The sequence below is a fragment of the Peromyscus maniculatus genome, chromosome 23, assembly GCF_049852395.1.
Source record: "Peromyscus maniculatus bairdii isolate BWxNUB_F1_BW_parent chromosome 23, HU_Pman_BW_mat_3.1, whole genome shotgun sequence".
In the NCBI taxonomy this organism is placed as follows: domain Eukaryota; kingdom Metazoa; phylum Chordata; class Mammalia; order Rodentia; family Cricetidae; genus Peromyscus; species Peromyscus maniculatus.
This window is the reverse complement of record NC_134874.1, coordinates 13068002-13086941: the sequence shown is the minus strand read 5'-3', so window position 1 is coordinate 13086941 and position 18940 is coordinate 13068002. Positions and strand designations below refer to the sequence as shown.

General features: G+C 45.9%; 1 protein-coding gene across 3 annotated transcripts in view; it reads right to left on the bottom strand.

The window, feature by feature from the left end:
- Positions 1 to 1273: 1273 nt before the first annotated feature.
- Naa25 (N-alpha-acetyltransferase 25, NatB auxiliary subunit) overlaps positions 1274 to 18940 on the bottom strand; it is a 57855-nt gene continuing 40188 nt past the window's right edge. For all 3 annotated transcript variants that reach the window (XM_006970775.4, XM_042268202.2, XM_076560234.1), the window contains exons 18-24: positions 15323 to 15566; positions 14800 to 14923; positions 13598 to 13663; positions 12081 to 12178; positions 10622 to 10732; positions 7500 to 7646; positions 1274 to 3925 (exon numbers count right to left, since the gene is read on the bottom strand). In XM_006970775.4, the coding sequence (XP_006970837.1) occupies positions 3803 to 3925; positions 7500 to 7646; positions 10622 to 10732; positions 12081 to 12178; positions 13598 to 13663; positions 14800 to 14923; positions 15323 to 15566 (913 nt within the window). In that variant the 3' untranslated portion in view covers positions 1274 to 3802. The remainder of the gene's footprint in view (positions 3926 to 7499; positions 7647 to 10621; positions 10733 to 12080; positions 12179 to 13597; positions 13664 to 14799; positions 14924 to 15322; positions 15567 to 18940) is intronic.

Here is an 18940-nt window from a genome sequence, read left to right as displayed (position 1 = left end):
AATCTCCCTCATTTTGCAGCCAGATGACTCCTTCCAGCAACACTGACATGGGACAGGAAGCAGGCTCTAATGATGGCTACCTAGAATCTGGCTTCTTAGCGCCATATGGCTAATACTGTTTAAGGGAATTCTTCAATAACCTAAAGCAGTAAACACTGGATCCAACATATATTTTATTAGAGAATAAATTTTCAGTGCCAAGAGGAACTTTTGGAGTGAAGCAAAAAAAGGAGTCCACGGCTAGCCTTGGGTGTACAGGGAAGCACTGTCTCACGGAGAAAGGGTCTAGATTTTAGCTCTTGTGTGTGTGTGTGTGGGGGGGCACATTCATGTTCCTGGCATCTACAGAAGCTAGAAGTTGCATAAAGCTGTGCTCCTCAAGCATGAACTGCAATGGGAAACCCCAAATAACATGCATGATCCTGTGACTAGCTCTGTACTCACCACTGTAAGGTTGGCATCAAATAGTAATAGTGTCTGCAAAGTCAAATCATGTTGGGAAGGTTAAGAGCAGCAGTGAACACTCTTTTTGTTAAAGGAAAAAAAATATTTAGATAAAGTTAATTCCTCCTTGAAGAAACAGGCAAAACTTGCTAAGGGCATGTGCTAGCAGGACAAAAAGTAATCAGGAAAACAGCTCCTGCTTCTACTACATGGTTAGTGTGCCCTTGAGCAAGTGGTGTGTGTCACCAGACATCCTGAAGCCTTCCAGTCACTTTCCTAAGTGGGGCCTTTGCACTTTGACTATCAGGTCTCCAGACACACTGACCCAAGTTCCACCACAGGGATGGATCTGCACCACACAGCCTCCACTTAGGATGTCGGGCCTCAGCGACTGACAGATGTAGCACAGCTGCTCAGGACACACCTGCCAGTTAATAAATGGAAGTGTGTAAGGCACTACTACTGGGAAGCCACAAAGATACGTTCTGACCTTTCATCTTTTGGTTTTTATTTTCATTTGTTTGTTTTTAAGTAGCTGCACATGGTTTTGACCTGATCCTCCTGCCTCCGGCCTCTGGCCTGGGCTAGCCCAAGGTAGGGCTAACATTCTGTACAGAATTGAGATGAGGTACACTGCTTAGGAAGCTCTAACTTTTAAGACTGAACAAAAATGAACCAGGCAAGAATGCCAACTAAAAATGCAAGCACTTATGTAAATTAACCTGTCCAGTTAAAGCCAAGCTGCTGCCTTTACTTAACTCTCAAGAGCAGATTTCCCGTACCAATAAATGATATCAAAAAGTAGGAAGAGTTTCAACAAGCCTGTGGATAAATTGAACCCCTTTTTATATTGAAAATGTTGAAATGAAAGACAAATACAGATTGAACGTGGTGATTGCAAAATATAATGCAATTTTGAACAATTAAAATTATGAAAATATACAAAATTGATGGCAGCACACCTAGGTTTGTGCACACTCTCCAGTATGTGGAGACACTACAGAGGACTCTCGGTCCACGTCAGAGAAGTAACTTGAACCCAATTCCTGCTTTGGAAAGTCTTGACTCAGGATCTCAGTAGTATAAAAAGCAGTGATTTTTCAGTCTGTAAACAATAGTCGTGGTTTTTTTGTTTGCTTTTTGTTTTTTAAATATCAATTTACCACACAAAAACAAAACAGAACAAAACCCATATAAACCAGAACAGCAGCAGCAGCAGCAGCAACAACAGGTCACTGAGCATTCTCCTCAGATACTAAGACATACAACCATGGGGAGAGGGTGCTTTTTACTCAGTAAGAATATATATATATATATACTTTAACTGTACACAATTTATAGTGCATGACAGCTTCCAAAAGAACAGACTGATAAAAGATATTGGCCATTTCTTCATAATTTCATTCTTTTTTACAATTATCTCAAAATGTAAGAATTGGATCTAATTGAAATGCTACATTTAGTAGGAAAATCAGCAAGTAACAAAGGAAGCGTAACTCCAACTTGACATTATTTGTCAGTAAAACCAGTGGAGATCCCAGGTGTGCAGGGCAGGAGACTGACTGGATAGACCACTAGAGGGAGGAGCTTTGTCCTGAGGACCAGAGCCAGCCCCGAGTCCATACCTAACTGATCATGGTTGGCTGAGAGAGCTGTTAACGAGCATCTCTATCTACAGACATACAGTACAGTTTGAGTATCTGAAGAGACATTATTCCAGGAGCCACAGTGCAGGCAAAAGCCCACCCAGGCCCATGGGACCCAGGCCACAGCTATAGAAAATGATCACATGTTGATGTTCAAGGCGAGTCAAAATCAGTCTCCAAGCCAGCCATCTCATTCAAAAGGCCCTTTCTTTTGGGATGGAGCACGTGACACTATAGCAACAACTGAGTGATAAAAATGTTCTGGAGTAATTACATGGTCTGGGCTTTCCAGCACATCTCACAAGTAAGAAAGTGGTTTCTACAGATGTCCTAGCTGTTTAAACTATTATCAACCACTAGGCCGACGGGTGACTCTAAGAATGTTAAGATAAAGGATAAAACGCAAATCTCATACCCGAGATTTTGCCAGCTCTCCTTAGCTGGTGTCAGCGTTTGCTGGAGCAGTGTGTGGGAAAGTCCAATACTCAGCAAATTCATTTCTTCACCTTACAGTCACTGACTCGCAGTGGTCAGGTGACGAGGAAGGAGAACAGACGGAGGGATTCAAACACCAACCGTTACCAAGGAGCTGTAAGAGCTCGGCACAGCACATCCAAGAGCAGCTTTCAGTCTCTCTCGGGAGCAGCCTCTCAAGCTGGAGGCTTGGGAACCAGACCTCCGACCTCCAGGTGAACAAAGGAAATACATCCTGCTACAGTCGCCAAGTGTCAACAAAGACTGACATCAGGCCCATGGTAAAACATCTTTGTCAACCTAAAACTTAAGACCTAGGTTAAACCCATGATATAAATCCCTTCTGTCCCAAACTCCCCACTTAAAAACACTCAAGTGGTAAATCTTTGTTTCTAGGTATATTTACGCCTGTCTATCTCTGTGTGTGACTCATGAATCAGCTGCAGGATGGGACTTGAAACCAAGGAGACAGGTATCAGACTCGCCTGCACAAACATGGACACTGCTCTTTAAACAGCTCTTCCCACCTTTCCTAGAGGACCAGTGGAGCGAGGTCTCAGCAGCTTAGGAAGTGCGAGGTGGGCTGTACTCAGAGTCTTCCTCACTGACCTGAGGCTGGACTCTCCAGGAGCGGGGCTAGGGATGTCTTGGCTGTCGGAGGACTATGAAGCCAAAACTGAGCACCTGTGGTCATGTGTGGTGCCCTGCGGCGGCATGTGCTCACACCACATTTCATCTGACCCTCTGTGGCCCACCCTGGTTCTGTGGGAGCCTTACAAGGAAGCTGCCACAATGGAAGGGCCCTGCTCCTGCGTCTGCTCCTGCATCTGCTTTTCCTCCTGTGACTCAGGACCAAACCCCAACTCCCACTGCATGACAGAGAGCAATCACCTGCTTTGAGGTTGATGCTTTGTACTTGTTTCTATTGCTGCTTGTCTAGAAACCCCACCCCAGACACTTCTGGTGATGGAAGTGGGGTTCTCTTGTCGCTGTCTTGTGTGTATGAACAGGTATAAAGAGTGGTAAACCCAGATGAGGGTCCTGCTTCTGGTTTATATACAATAATTTATAATCAGTTGTATATATTTAATACCTCAAAAATGAATTCACGATCAAAGTCCTTCATGCATTTGTGAGGAAGTTCTGGATTAACGATGGCCAGCAGATGTTGCTTTGCCAGGGGAGGTGGTATCGTCATCTTCTGCTGTCGCTCTTCAGGGCCTGTGTTTCAGACTTGCTTAAATTTTTAGTTTCTTTGTGGTCTCAAGTCTTTTTTTCAGCAGCTCCCCAATTTCCAGAAGTGAGTGCAGGTAACTGCTCTGCACTTTCCCCTGCACAGTCTTTGAAAATTTTCTTTCTTCCTATAACAGAAACAACAATTAAGTTGTCTTGCTCGAAAATCATTCACTTGATTTATAGTGACCTCACCCAGAACACCAGGTCATTTTCAGTTCACAAAATATAAGGAAGGGGAAAGCCATTTTGGGCATTAGATGACTCATAATATGGACATGTGACCCAGGCTGGTATGACAGGTGTGTGCCCGATGCCAAGACACGGGAAGATTCTGAGTAGTCAGACACAGCACCGTTACTATTTTCTGACAAGCTGGCACGGCATACAATCTAAGACGTCTGACTGTTTCAGATGAAGTAGAACTGGATCACTATTGGACATCACAGCCACTCTGCGCAGCGCCGACTTACCAACGCCATCTTTTCCTGTTAGAACAGTGGCGGGTCCATCCGTGTCCCATCCACTGTGCCCATCTCATCCTCCCAACTCCCCATGAATCCTGCCCGTGACAGTCCACAGGATCAAGAGACAAACAGTGGGTGTGCTCGGACACAGAGGGCCAGGGAGTGGGGAGGGCTACATGAGGTTGGCGGTACTGTGACGCCTGGAGCCCCAACAAACCAGATACACACCCGTGAGGAGCGGTGCTAGGATGCCACCGTACTAGGATGCCGTCACACGCACTCAGCCTTAGAAATGGAGGTAAGCACAGGATAGTGCACACAAATGTTTGTTTTTGTTTTTCTGAGACAGGGTCTCCCTATATAATCCTGGCCATCCTTGAACTCACTGAGATCCATCCACCCGACTCTCCCTCCCAAGTGCTGGGACTAAAGGTGTGTGTCAACATGCACATCTACGAATACATTTTATTCAGTAGTATGCATAAAAAGCAAACAGAGCTGTCCTTAGCCACAGGCTGTATACCCACACATTCCACCACTAACCACACATCAAAACTAATCTCAAGAATAAACCCAGAGTCTGTGCTAAACACAGTAAAACTCTGTTTTATTTTTTAGTTTTTCGAGACTGGGTTTCTCCACATAGCCATGGCTGTCCTGAAACTCGTTTTGTAGACCAGAATAGCCTCAACAAGATCCACCTGCTTCTGTTCCCCACCTCTTCCCCCAGTGCTAGGAGTAAAGGTGTGCACTGCCACTGCCTAGCAATAAGACTTTTTTTTATTTTTTTGGTTTTTCGAGACAGGGTTTCTCTGTGTAGCTTTGCGCCTTTCCTGGAACTCACTTGGTAGCCCAGGCTGGTCTCGAAAGACTTTTTTATAGTCATTAAAAACCAGTCAGTAGGATTGAGGCAAGATGGCTGGCCCGCGGATTGGAATTCTGTGTGCCTTGAAACAGATTTTAGACGCGATCTCGCCTCACAATATCTTTTTCAAATCACCTGATAAGGATCATGGCTTCAGCAGTCAGATGGGTGACATCAAACAGAACTATCTGGAAACATTTTCCTATTACCCATAGCAAAACTAACTTCCTATTAGTGTTTTTCCATAATCCTAATACTTTTGGGAAAAATCTTTAGTATAATTTTTGCTATTTTTAATATTTATATGTTCAATATGCACTCCAGTTGCTTAGTATCAGCATGTAATGGAATGTATTGTAATAAAACTAAAATTTAAAAAAAAAAAAAAAAGAACCAGTCAATAGCCAGGTGGTGGTGGCACACGCCTTTAATCCTAGCACTTGGAGGCAGAGGCAGGTGGATCTCTGTGAGTTCGAGGCCAGCCTGGTCTATAGAGCGAGTTCTAGGATAGTCAGTGCTGTTACACAGAGAAGCCCTGTCTCGGGGGTAGGGTGGAAAAAAACAAAAACCAACACCAACAGAAAAGATCCAGTCAGTATAAAAGTGACCAACAGAGCATTGATACTGTATTAGGCAGGCATCGTATGTAGCCTAGGATGCACACAGGTTCCATGCAAACACTGTGTGATTTTATAAGGACCTAAGCTATAATGGATTCTGGTTTTCAAGGAATGTGTGTGTGTTCCTGAATCAACCACTTTTGGACACAGACAATGCCAACCTAAAAAACGGGGGCAGCAGGGTGGTAGAGTACTCATCTCGAATATCAAGCCTTGAGTTCTGCCCTCAATACCAAACAACCTCCCCAAGCCTATAATGTACGGTGGCTGTGATTCATTCCTACATTGATACAGCAGCTAATCAAGGCTGACTTCACATGTCAGTCTGAGCAAATCTGTGAGGGAATAAAGAAAGCCCAAGCTGCAGAAAGTGGCATCTTTACTTACTTCAACTATGAAATAATATGATACTATACACTCTCATGAATATAAACACAGAGAAAGATGTCCACCCACAGCTCTTTTTAGCTGGGTACCCCATGTGGAGGAAATAGGAAGAAAGGCTGTCAAGTTGGGGAATAAAGACTAAACACAGGAGATGTACTTTAAAGGACATGGAGTTGAGAGATTCCAAGACAAAATGGCTGGAGACGGCCCTTCAGTTGAGAGCACTGGCGGCTCTCACAGGACCCGGGTTCAATTCCCAGCACCGTCATGGTGGCTCCCAGCCACTTCTAACTCCAGTTCCAGAGGATGCAGAATGACTCAGACACTAGGCACACATGTGGTCCACAGATGTATGTGCAGCGGGTAAAATACCCAAACATTAAATAAAAATAAATACATTTTTAGAAGTTAAACAAACAAACACAAACCCCACTAAAAGAGAAGGACCATTCCAGGCACGCCATTTCAGCCTATGGCTCCGACACCGCAATGCTGTGCTCTGCAGAGGAAAACCGGACACCTGCTGGTGCCCATGCAGACTGGCCCTGGGGACTCTGGATCTGGACTAGTGAAAGCAGGCCACAGCTGGCCAATCACGGCTGTGCTCCCTCCCATCAGGCAGGTGTCCTCCTCTCCACCTGGGGAGAGAGACTTCTCCCCCAGAGTGAGGGGCAGTGTCTAGCCTGTGATCCCTGTTTGCGGCAGGCTAAGCTACAAGAGAAAAGGGGACTCTGTAATACTGACCCAGAACCGCCATTCCTTACTGGGAGGCAGGAGCATCAGTGGCCCACTGTGCCACACCATACCTTCCCACAGCTCATCTCTTACCTCTACCTGCTCAGTAAAAAATTGCTAATCTTCAAATTTCTCCATGAGAGATTTCATTTCAATGTGAAGGATTCTGAGATTTTGTGAGACACCCGGCCCCTTCGACAGAGTTTTAGCCCTCCCTGGCCTGGGATGAATTGTGTAGACCAGACTGGACTCACACTTGTAGTGATCCTCCTGCTTCAGAGTCTGCGTGCTGGGAGAACAGGTATGTACCACCTTGCCCAGCCTCCCTGAATGCTAGATAAGAGCTCTCTATCAACTGAGCCTCATCCCCTGCCCTTGGCATTAGTTCTCTTAGGAAAGGAACAGCCACAGAAAATTGGGGTGAGGGATGGAAGAGGAAGAAAACCTATCACCCCAATGTAATGTCACAACAATGTAATTTTAAAAACCACCACCACAATAAAAAAAGCGCCATCCAAAGCACCTGTTCTGTCTTCCCGGGAGAGAATGATAAATGGAACATCAACTAGTCCTCCTGAAAACGTTTCAACGTGTGCAGGAAGCATGCTGCTTGCCTAGCATCGCTTACCGGAGAGATAGAAGTGTCTTCTAACGTGAGTTCCTCAAGTTTAAGTGCAATTAGATGTGTTTCAAGTCCTTTAATATGATCCACAACATTGGAAATTAAAGTCTGAAGTCCAGTTACATAGTCCTGGAAACTGGTGAAGATTGGAGGCTGGGGTGAAGAAGATAAAAAGTGTTAAAAGCTTCCTTAGCATCTCCTGTGTTTCCAGAATGAGATACGCTGACTCCCCACTGCCTGGTATCTGATGCTGTGACCACAGGGACAGACACATTGGGACAGCAAGAGGAGAGTCTGGAGTAACCGACTGGCTGCTGACTCCACACTGACGGTTTAGACAGCCTTTGGATGGAAAACAACACCAGGATTAACCTAGGCAGCAACATTCTTTCTTATGTGAATTTTTACTTCCTACTCGCCAGCGTGAGCTGGAGAGGAACAAACAGAAAGCCTGTTAGTTGTTTAGGACGCCTGAGGACTGGAAGGGGCAAGAAGACAGACGGCGAGGGACAGGGGAGGGAGCTCAGTGGGTGAGCAACCCCGCGTGTCAGACCCCGCAAACTCATCAATGCTGGCTGCAATCCTAGCACTCCGGAGGCAGAGCCAGGCAATCCCAGCAGCAAAATGGGTTTCTAGACTGGCCAAACTGGTGTGCTCTGGGTTCAAGTGAGAGCCCTTGCCTCAGTATGTAAGGTGGAAGAGAGCAACCATGATGATATCTGACTCAACATCCACCTCTTGCTTACATGAGCCCATGTGTGAACTTGCATACACACATATGTATGGAAAACCAAAGTAAAATATTTTATTCTCCTGGTTTTTTTACATTTGAGATTTCCAATAATATTAATGGACGATAGAAACATAATATATATATATGTTGTTTTGTTTAAATAAGCTCTCGCTGTGTCGCCCTATGGGTGAAAGAAGGCAGTAGCGGGAGGCAGGCATGGTGGCTCCTGTAACCTTAGCCCCTGAGGTGGGGACAGAAAGAGCCCGAGTTCAAGGTTGTCTGAATTATATATGCAACTCAAAGCCAGACCCTGACTTGACACTAGGAAAAGGAAGTACCTGAACAAAGTGTCGGTAGCATTTTAAGTGTGAAAAGGCCTCTCTAAACATGGAGCTAACTAGAAACCAATAAAAGACTACCATTCCGGGCTTGGGGATTTAGCTCAGTGGTAGAGTGCTGAGGCCCTGAGTTCAGTCCTCAGCTCTGGTTAAAAAAAAAAAAAAAAAAAAGACTTCCATTTCCCCCTCAAAAGAACCCGGTCACTGAGCAAAAGAATGGAGGGCTGGAGAGCTGACGCCTCAGTTACGATCACAAGCTGCTCTTGCAGAGCACCCAGTCAGACTCCTAGCATCCACTGGTGGCTCACAACTCTAGTTAAAGGGGAGGGGATCCAATGCCCTCTTCCGGATTTGTGGGGACCTGGCATTCAAGTGGTGCAGACCACTTGTATATGCAGACAAAACAACCACACACTAAAAAACCAATTTATTAAACCTAATTGTGATAATAAACTGGAAAAACTGCGCCTTCTGCAATGGGCTGACACTAACTGCTGTGAAGAAAGACCTGTGCTCTCCAGGCTCAGCACCACACAAACCTGACAGTACACAAACTCGACTTCCAATCATGTGGCCAGTGCTGGCGGGAGGGGCATAGGACATACTCAGTTCACTTCGATCTGAGTCTAGATTGTAATAGTAGCTCTCCTTAGAGTCAAGATACTATAAACCAACTCATATTCACTAAAAAAAAAAAAACCAAAAACAAACCTATAGTTTATTAATATGATGGAGAAATGACAAAAACGATGAAATAAATCTGTATTTACTGACATAAAAAAGATGACCACAGAGAGAGAGAGAGAGAGAGAGAGAGAGAGAGAGAGAGAGAGAGAAGAGAAGAGAGAGATGACCAAATATCCTAATTGAATAAAAAAACAAAACAAATAGGCAAGTTATAGACTTTTGCTTTTAAAAAAGTCTCATCTAGCCTAGGCTGGCCTCTCTCTGTATAGCTAAGGTTAGCCTTGAATTCTTTCTTGACCTCTCTGCCTCCATCTGCTGAGTGCCAAACGGCTATGAGTATCTTCTGGGAATGCACACGTTTATGGAGCGTACTTTATGGGAGGTCTGTTTGGGGTCTCTGCTATGCAGCTTTTCCTGCCAGGAACTCTACATAAACCAAGCAAACGTCAAACTTGGTATGATCCTCCTACTGCTGCTTTCTGAATCCTGGGATTTCAGGCATGTAGGATGCCTCTGTGTGTGTGTGTTCACGTGTATACATGAGCTACAAGTGTGAGTGTCCGCAGAGGCCAGAAAATGGTGTCTGATACCCTAAACTGAGAGATGAAGGAGGTTGTGAGCCATCTGACGTGGGTGCTGAGAACCAACCTCAGGTTCTATGGAAGCGCAGCAAGCTTCCCTAGCCCGTGACCCAGCTCCCAATCCCTACGTCCACTTTGTAATGACAGAAGGAAAGAAGAGCCACTGTCTGCAGTGACAGGGAGACGCTTCCATACACCAGTGCTTCCTGACGTAATGAACTGAAGGGCAGTGCCTGTGTCTAAGGAACACTAAGTCTCAATGGTGGCCCTGCCTAGACTCTACAAAAGCAGACAAAGGATAAGGAGGTTTAAAGACCGCAACTCAAAGCTGCATCACAGGAACAGCACTGTGACAGGGAACAGCTAGGCTGTAGTCGGGATGAACGGGTTCTCTGAACTCGGGCCTTCTACGACCATGACTCCGTGTGAACGAACACCCTGAGAACGAACATGGGTTTGGTGTAGCGCCAGCTGACAAGACAGCAGACATGGCCGAGGGTCGGCCGGTGCCGAGCTAGGCAAGGACCTTCGTGGGGCCATTCGTCTGTCCTGACACTGTGAGGGCGTAACTGGGGAAAGAGCTCTAGGGACGCCAAGGCACGGGAGACTGTCTCAAAACCAACACACACTTTAGTCCCAACTACTAGGGGGCTGACGATCAAAAGTCAAGACAAGGCCAGGCAAGGCAGTAAGGCCTTTCAGAAAGGCTGTGGGAGAAAAGGTGCCTCCAGAGCCCCGAGGATCGTACAGCATGCAGACAAAGGGGAAGGAAAACACCCGTGTTATTACCATGATGATGCTGGTCTCTTTTTTCTTCTTTTTCTTTTTCTGTATATTTAATTTGTATGGTCGCAAGACACTCTCACAGTAACTAGATACCCAAAGGACGATAGAGATAGTCTGAAAGAGGAAATATGCAAATTAGTCAGACTGGGTGACACTAAGGGGTCGAAACAGCAGCCAGAGACACACGTGACAGCTGGCACTTCCGCAGAAGCCCACCAGAGCCCATGGGACTGGGACGAGTCAACCAGGACTGGAAACTGTAGCTGTGAGCCAGAATAAACCTTTCTTTCTTTGAAGGTGGTCCACAAGCAGTTTGTTGCTCCAGCAGCCTAGCCTCCTCCTCCTTCCTTCTGACTCTCAGCTGCGAGACTCCATTTGACTTCACTTCTCTAAGGGGATGATCTGCATGTTCCTTTGCTGGGTGTCAAGAATCCAAGGATTCTTTACAGTCTGAACTCCCCACCCAGCACCCTGGAGCATTCGGTTGGTTACTCCTGTCCCCAGGGTGGGGCTGTCTGTGCTCTGTGATCACTTAGTACTCGCTGAGGGGCTCTTAGGCTCTCACCAGAGCCTAAGTCACCAGAGCAGAGTGCACAGCCTTCAGGAGACTACAGGCCACAGGAAAAAGAAGGGAGACATGGGTTGAAAAAAACATGTAGCTATTGGCTTTGGGAACACTCTGCAGTTAAAAGTGCTGGCTGCTCTTGCAGGAGACCTGGGATCAATGCCCAGCACCCACATGGCAGCTCATAACTGCCTGTGACTCCAGTTCCAGGGGATCCGATGCCCTGTGGCCTTCTGCAGGTCCCTGTGCACAAGGTACACATAAACTCATGCAGGCATATATATATATGTATATGTGTATATATATACATATATATGTATATATATGTATATATACATATATATACATATATATGTATATATATGTATATATACATATATATACATATATATGTATATATACATATATATATGTATATATGCATACACACACACACACACACACACACACACACACACACACACACACACACCCTAAACAACAACAAGAATCTGGATAAAAACAAGGGTTGGCGGCCAGGTATGCTGGCATGTGTCCATGACTCCAGCACCTAGGAAGCTGAGGCAGGAAGATTCAGAGTTCAAGCTCAGTCTTGACTACACAGTAACTAACACTCTGTATTTTATCATCCTCCAGACTCCTTCATAATGCAGAATGCTAGGTAACCAGTTAAAACAGCTGGAGGAATGAACTAAAATCACAAGCCAAAGGGAACAGGACAAAACTGATTCTAGGGAACCTTGGAGGAGAGGAAGGTCACTCAGTAGCTGTCACTAAGAGATGAAACCAGTTCAGAAAATGATGCGAAATCACTTCCAGGTCCCAAACAGTCAGGTGAGAAAGGGTAAGCTGCTGGTGTGATGCCCTGCCTGTGCCCTCAGGAGGATGGAGACACACCTCGACAAAGAAGACCAGGTTCTCTAGGACAGCAGGCTGTGTCTTCACATTGCCATCTTTAACTTCTAAGAGTTCGCCTTTACACATGCTGAAGACGCCTGGGGGACAGAAAGGTTTCTGCTTTTATTCTCAAGTTTCCACACCTTTAGACACATGAGGTCAAATCTGAAAACTAGTGATGTAAGAACTTATCCCAAGAGAGGCACGGTGGCCACACCTTTAATCTTAGCACTGGGTGGCGGAGGCAGGCAGATCTCTGAGTTCAATGCCAGCCTGGTACATGCTAAGTTCCAAGCTGCCCAGAGCTAGAAAGTGAGACCCTGCCTCAAAAAACAAAAAAAAAATAAAAGCTACAATGGAATGGGAGTGTAGCTCAGTGTCAGTGCTCACCCGGCCTGCTCAAGATCCACCACCACTTCCACCACCTCCTCCTTCTCCTCCTCTACCACCACCACCACCTCTTCCTCCACCACCACCACCACCACTACCCAAAAAACCAAGAAACTCCTCCTCCCCCAAAAAAACAGCCAACAAATAAAAAAGACCAATGCCTATGAAGTAAAAAGTCTTAACAATGATTTGTTCTGTAGTCTCCAAAATATAAAAAAGAATCTTAAAAATGATGCATGCTAGCTTTTAGCCTTCAGCTAAGAGATGTGGGATATAGGTTCTCCTAATGTGAAGAAGACTCAGTGAGTGGTTTGGAAGAACAGTGCTACCATGACCTGGAAGACTAAAGCCACTGTAGGAGAGCAACTCCCTGGGGCTGGGGAGATGGCTTGATTGATAAAGTGCTTGGATCACCAGCCACCATATGAGAGTGAGGCACAGGAGCGCATGTACAAGGGCGAGTCCCTGGGGGATCACTGGCAGCCAGTCCAGCCAAATTCATGAGCTCCAGGTTCAGTGAACGGCCTTGCCTCAGAGAGGAGGTCGAGCGTGATAAGACAGACACTCAACTTCAACCTCTGGCCTCTGAACACTCATGACATCCCACCCTCCCCAAAACACACCCACCCACAGACTCACTCACATTCACACACAAGAGTCAGCCATGGCAGCTGAGAGTATTAACTCCACATTGTTAGAGTCTGGCCACCTGGGCCTAGATAAGACCATATCTACTTGTATCCCAACTCAGAACAGTTTTCAAGTTCTTCTGCATGATGCTGTTGCACGCCTGTAATCCCAGCACTCAGGAGGGTAAAGCAAGAGGATCACAAGCCAAAACAATTGTGGGCTGCACAGCGAGTGTGAGGCGAGCCTGGGATATACATGATGACTATCTCAAAAACACAAAGACCTCCAGGCAGTGGTGGTGCATGCCTTTAATCCCAGCAGAGGCAGGAGGATCTCTGTGAGGTTGAGGCCAGCCTAGTCTACAGAAAAACTCTGACCCGAAAAACAAAACAAATATGCTTGTTACTTCCAAATCCTTCCCTATGTTTATATATTTTTAAACACTGAGCTACTGTCAGACACACAGGCAGAATCAGGAATCTGCAGTCAGAACTTACCTTTCAATAATTCTAGTAAAGATGCAAGACTATTTTCTATTCGTTCCTGTATATCCACTGTACCCTCTAAAATGGAAAAAGAGTCCATCAACATTCGGTTTTTCACAAAGATAAGCAGCAAAGTGGGCATGACTGCACAGAGTTGTGATCGACCCCGAGACGGAAGGACTGAGCTCACGGCCAGCCCACAAGATATGCTGACAAGGCCAGCGGGCTGGGAGAGGCAGTTGTCCTCAAGCTCCTGGACATGCATTTGATCCCTGGACCCACACACGGGAATACCGACTCCGGTAAGTTGTCCTGTACCTTTCCATGACCACTGTGCCACATACATACATGCACACTCACACAGCGCACACACAAGTAAGTAAATAAAACTGTAATGGCAGGTCTGGGGAGATGGCTCGGGGCCTAAGAGTATGTACTAGTCCTGCAGAGAGTAATCAGAGTTCAGTTCCCGGCCCATATTTCAGGATGCTCTCAGCAGCCTGTAACTCCAACTCCAGGGGAGCTTCTAATTCTGGTTTCTACTGGCACCTGCCCGCCTGTGCACACCCAACACACAATTAAAAGTTGGAGCTGGAAAGATGACTCAGTAGTGAAGAGCACTGGCTGAAGAACCAGGTTACATTCCTAGCACGCACATTGTGACTCACAAATGTTACTTCAGTTCTGAGGGCATCTGACACCCCATCCCCAACACATACACACTTCTGGTGTCTGAGGGCACCAGGCATGAACACAATACACAGAAATTCAGAGACAAAATACCCATATATATATATATATATATATATATATATATATATATATATATAAAATAATAAAAAAAATTTAAAGTATTAAGAATTCTAAAAAGCAACAGTAAATGCAATATCAACAATCAAGTCATGGCAGGGGCTTTTTCCTCCTGAGACCCCAAGGCATTTACACCCCGCTACTGAAAAACAGACACATTAAAAATAAAGGCAGAACTGCGAAGCGCAGGGGGGCAGTGACTGCTCTTCTGTCCGAGGACTGTCTCAGGCTCTCGAGCAGGACTTGCCAGCTGGGTCCCAAGCACAGCCGATCTATCAGCTCCAAAGAGGCCCGGGGGTGGGGCTCAGCCTAGGGTATTAGAGTTTCGGTAACAGTTCGGTGTCTCCTCCCTCACTAAATCTCTAACGCTGAAGTCCGATAGACGCCCGCCTTTGCACACTCACCCAAGCCGCTGGTGTCGAGCTCATACACATCGCTGACAAGATGGAAGGAGTGGACCTGGCAGTGACAGCAGCCAGAACTGAAGAACCTGCCCATCCTGGTGGGGACAGGTCCAAGGAAGGGGTACTGGAAAAAGAGGAAGACCACATCCTTACTCCACATAACGTATGACAACAGGACTTGTAACCACTCATAAGAAAACTAATAACAACACCCACAATTAACAAAAGGGCCGTGTGTATTAGCAGAGCACGGTGGTGTGTGCCTGTGGTTCCAACACTGAGGCAGGAAAACTAGAAATTACACCAAGACCCCATCTCAAAAAATAACAGGAAAACAAAACAACCTCAAAAATTACTTTGCTTTTCCTGACAAAGAGTCTAGACAGAGCAAAACCCTAAAATGGCTCAAGACCATCAAATTCCCTTTCTCACAGTGCCACAAACTGGAACTGCTCTTCACTATGCAATCAAAGACAATTGTCCGTATAATTATTGAGCCTCGACAGCAAATATTTATTGGTACCTGAATTTCCTTCTCAATAAATCGCTTCCCCGTCTCCACGGCCACTTCTAGCTGTTGAAGGAGCAAACGAAGAATGTCAATCCGGGAGGACACACCATTCTCCGAGGTCTTCTCTGAGTTCTTTGGCTCCACAGGGTGGGTGAGACTGGGAAGTCCACTGATCAGCCTCAACGTTAAGGTGCGAATTCTTAACCACATGGTCTCCTCCTCCAAGGAGAGTTTCTTATGCTCTTCAGAAACATTCCTTAAACAAAAACATCCCCAAACCGTCCATTTTACTCAGCCTGTTGCCTTCAAAGTTTTGAGCATTTGCTTTTACCCATCAAGAAACCTCAGGATAGTTTCTGCCTCGGGTCAAACATCTGACTGCTGCCTACTTCACAAGGTAAGGTGGGCACAGCAGCCTTCCCGACAGGCTACCTCCCCACTCCAAGTGTTTGTTCTGATGATTACAACACAAATGACACAAAAAAGCTGAAATGCCATGCTGGGGGTGTCTTTCTGTAGGCTGCGGATATGTGTTGCTCCCACTGGCTAATAAAGAAAGCTGTTTTGGGCTATGGCAAGGCTGCTGAGAGGCAGGTGGGAAATCCAAGCAGAGATGCGGAGAGAAAAAAGGAGAATAGGGAGAGATGCCAGCCGCCGCGCAAAGGAGCAGCAAGATGCCAGCAGACCAGTGATGCCATGGCCACATAGCAAAACACAGAATAATAGAAATGGTAAGATGAAAGAGCCAGCTAGCAAGAAGCCTTCCATAGGTCATAGTTTGTAAATAATAAAGTGGGCAGGACCACTACAATACCAGAAAAACAAGGTAGGTAGTCAAGAATCCAGTTACCCACTCACTCAAGAGTCCACACACTCACATAAACCCCTTCAGACTTCTCTATACAAAAGCATATAAATATATAAACTGTACTAGGGCTCAGTTCTCTAGCACAGAACATCCTTACCAATTGCAAGGCCCAGGGATGAATTCCAAGTAGCACCAATATATATATAAATATGCAAATATATATATTACACACATATTTGGTACATATTATAAATATATATATATTAGGCAGGGTCTCACTACATAGATCCACCTGCTTGTCTTCTAAGTGCTGGGATTAAGGCATGGATAGCCACCCTGGCAGATTTATATTATTCTTGTGCTGCATTTATTTAATGATAGAGCATGCAGCAGCAGGACCTACTTGGAAGGTTAGCCTTCAGCTGAAACCTGGCAGCTTGTACTCCAATCATCACCTAACAAGGGCAGCTCCTGTGGCCAGACTATGATAACACACCTTAGCGTATGGTGAACATCTTTTCTGCTAGAAGTCTGAAACTTTGGTGCATGCTGAACAGACAAGAGTATGGTGTAGCCAGCTGCTGCAAACCTTGGACCCCGAGCATCTGGCTGCCTTTAGCAGGAACAGCACAAACTGGGTGCTACTACCCTTCCTCTCCTAGAGGCTGCCTCCCTGGCTCACTGCCTATCCTGCTATGTGCCTTGGTTGGCATGAGTCCTCGCGGTGCAGCACAGCAACCACACAGACTCCCGAGTCTTTCTGCCAGGCAACACAGTGTAGTTTTGGTGACCCACAAAGACATAGGTCTCACATGCTTGTGCACTAGCAGCCTAGTGCAGACATCTTAATGTAATTATGTTGCACTTTAAATACTGAAGCAGATTACCAACTCCCTACGGAAAGGCTATAAATGTTACAAGTCATTTAAATACAAGACAATAACCATGTTCCCACACAACCTTGCTGACCACAGCTGTTCATACCTCTGCTAGAAAACAAGTCTTGGGTGTAGTAAGAGCCTCACCTAAAGCAGTTCCTAGTTACTGTTTTTATTCACTATGAGCTCTTTATAAAGGATGTCACTACAAATTAAGAATTTGAGAGTGCATTTAATGCTTTTTTTTTAAATGAGTTAGGATCTCATATAGCCCAAGTTGGCCCAAACTTGCTATATAGTCAGAGATGACCTTGAACTTCTGAACCTTCCACACCTCTGCCTCTCAAGAGCTAGGATCCAGCACTGTGCCACATCAGGCTCTAATGGACTTTTGTGGGCTCGACTCCTCACAGTCCTTTACAACACCCTTTAACTTCCATGTTTGTACTGGGGGGCAGTGCTTTCCCTGTACCTCTCCCTCCCTTTATACTGTGTCTCCCTTTGAGCTGCCTTGTTCATTTTTATGTCCCAGCTCCAATTCCAGGGCCCAATGTGGTAGGCACTCCATCCACTCAGCGTCTGTGGAACTGAACGCATTGTCTGTGGCCTCTGTCAGTATTTACCCTTTTGAAATGACACCTCGTTACTCACTCTGTGTGTGTGGATACATGGGGTACACACCTGGAGGCCATAGGATGAGTTGGTAGCAAGCCCTTTTACCCCCTGACCTATCTTGCTGGCCTCTCGGACCCCTCTGAAGACAGGCGTATGAATCCACTAGCAATCTGAAGCACCCTGGAGTGCATGGGATAAAGACAGGCAAAGGCAGCTCTTCTGATGGCTGAGAAGTTGCTTCTCAGAGAATCACAGGAAGGTCTCAGGTTTATTTTGTTATCTCACTGATCTAGGACTTCCTGTAGCCTAGGCCTTGAACATGCTGTGTAGTGGGGATGACCCTGAACTCCTGATCCACCTGCATCTAACCTCATAAGTGCTGGGATCACAGGTGTGCACCAGTAAGCCAGGCTTTCAGAAAGCTTTTCAACCAAGCTGTTGACTATTCAGCAGATAAACTGGACCCAGAGAGGTGAACTGTCTAGGTCACAATCAGTCACAAAAGGAGCGCAGTTCTCCTTCCACTGCTCTGGAACTTTCTCCTCTCCCAAAAGCACAGGGCGTCTGACCTCTTAATAGGGGTGTGCTGTGCCCAGAGATGCTGAGAAGCCACCTGAGGGGACCACCAGGACATGGAGCTTGGCAGGGTGCAGTTAGGGGATAGGGAAGGTGGCAGTGAACAGACACTAGGGTACATTCATTTTCTGGGATCCTCCCTTTTCCCATTCACCATCACTAGTGAGAAACTCCGGTGCCAAGTTTGTATCTTCAACTCAGTAGCCACAAGTCCAGAGTAAGTGGTCAGCTCTAAAATGTACATGGGAAATAGGCCAAGCGGAAGCCTGGCTCAACTCCATGTCGCTGAGTGGGCAGAGGGCAGCACATGGCTGGTCCTGGGGTTTTTGTCTTACCAGGGATATTCATGTTTACACGTGGCTTAGAGGACGTCAATTAAGTATTTTTAACTTTTTTTTCCTGAAACAAGATCACACTGTGTAGCCCTGGCTGTCCTGAAACTCTGACGTGTAGATCACATTGGTCTCCGAGTCTTGCCTGCTTCTGCCTCCGTGTGTGAACAACTACACCTGGCTAATAAATACTGATGCAATTACAACCTTTTGTATTGCTGTAACAACAATAAGTAATTGGTATACATACACCACACACACACACACACACACACACACACACACACACACACACACACACACAAATAAATACTGATGCAATTACAACCTTTTGTACTGCGAAAAACAATAAGTAAGTACTCTGGTATACATACACCACACACCCACACACCCACACACACAAATAAATACTGATGCAATT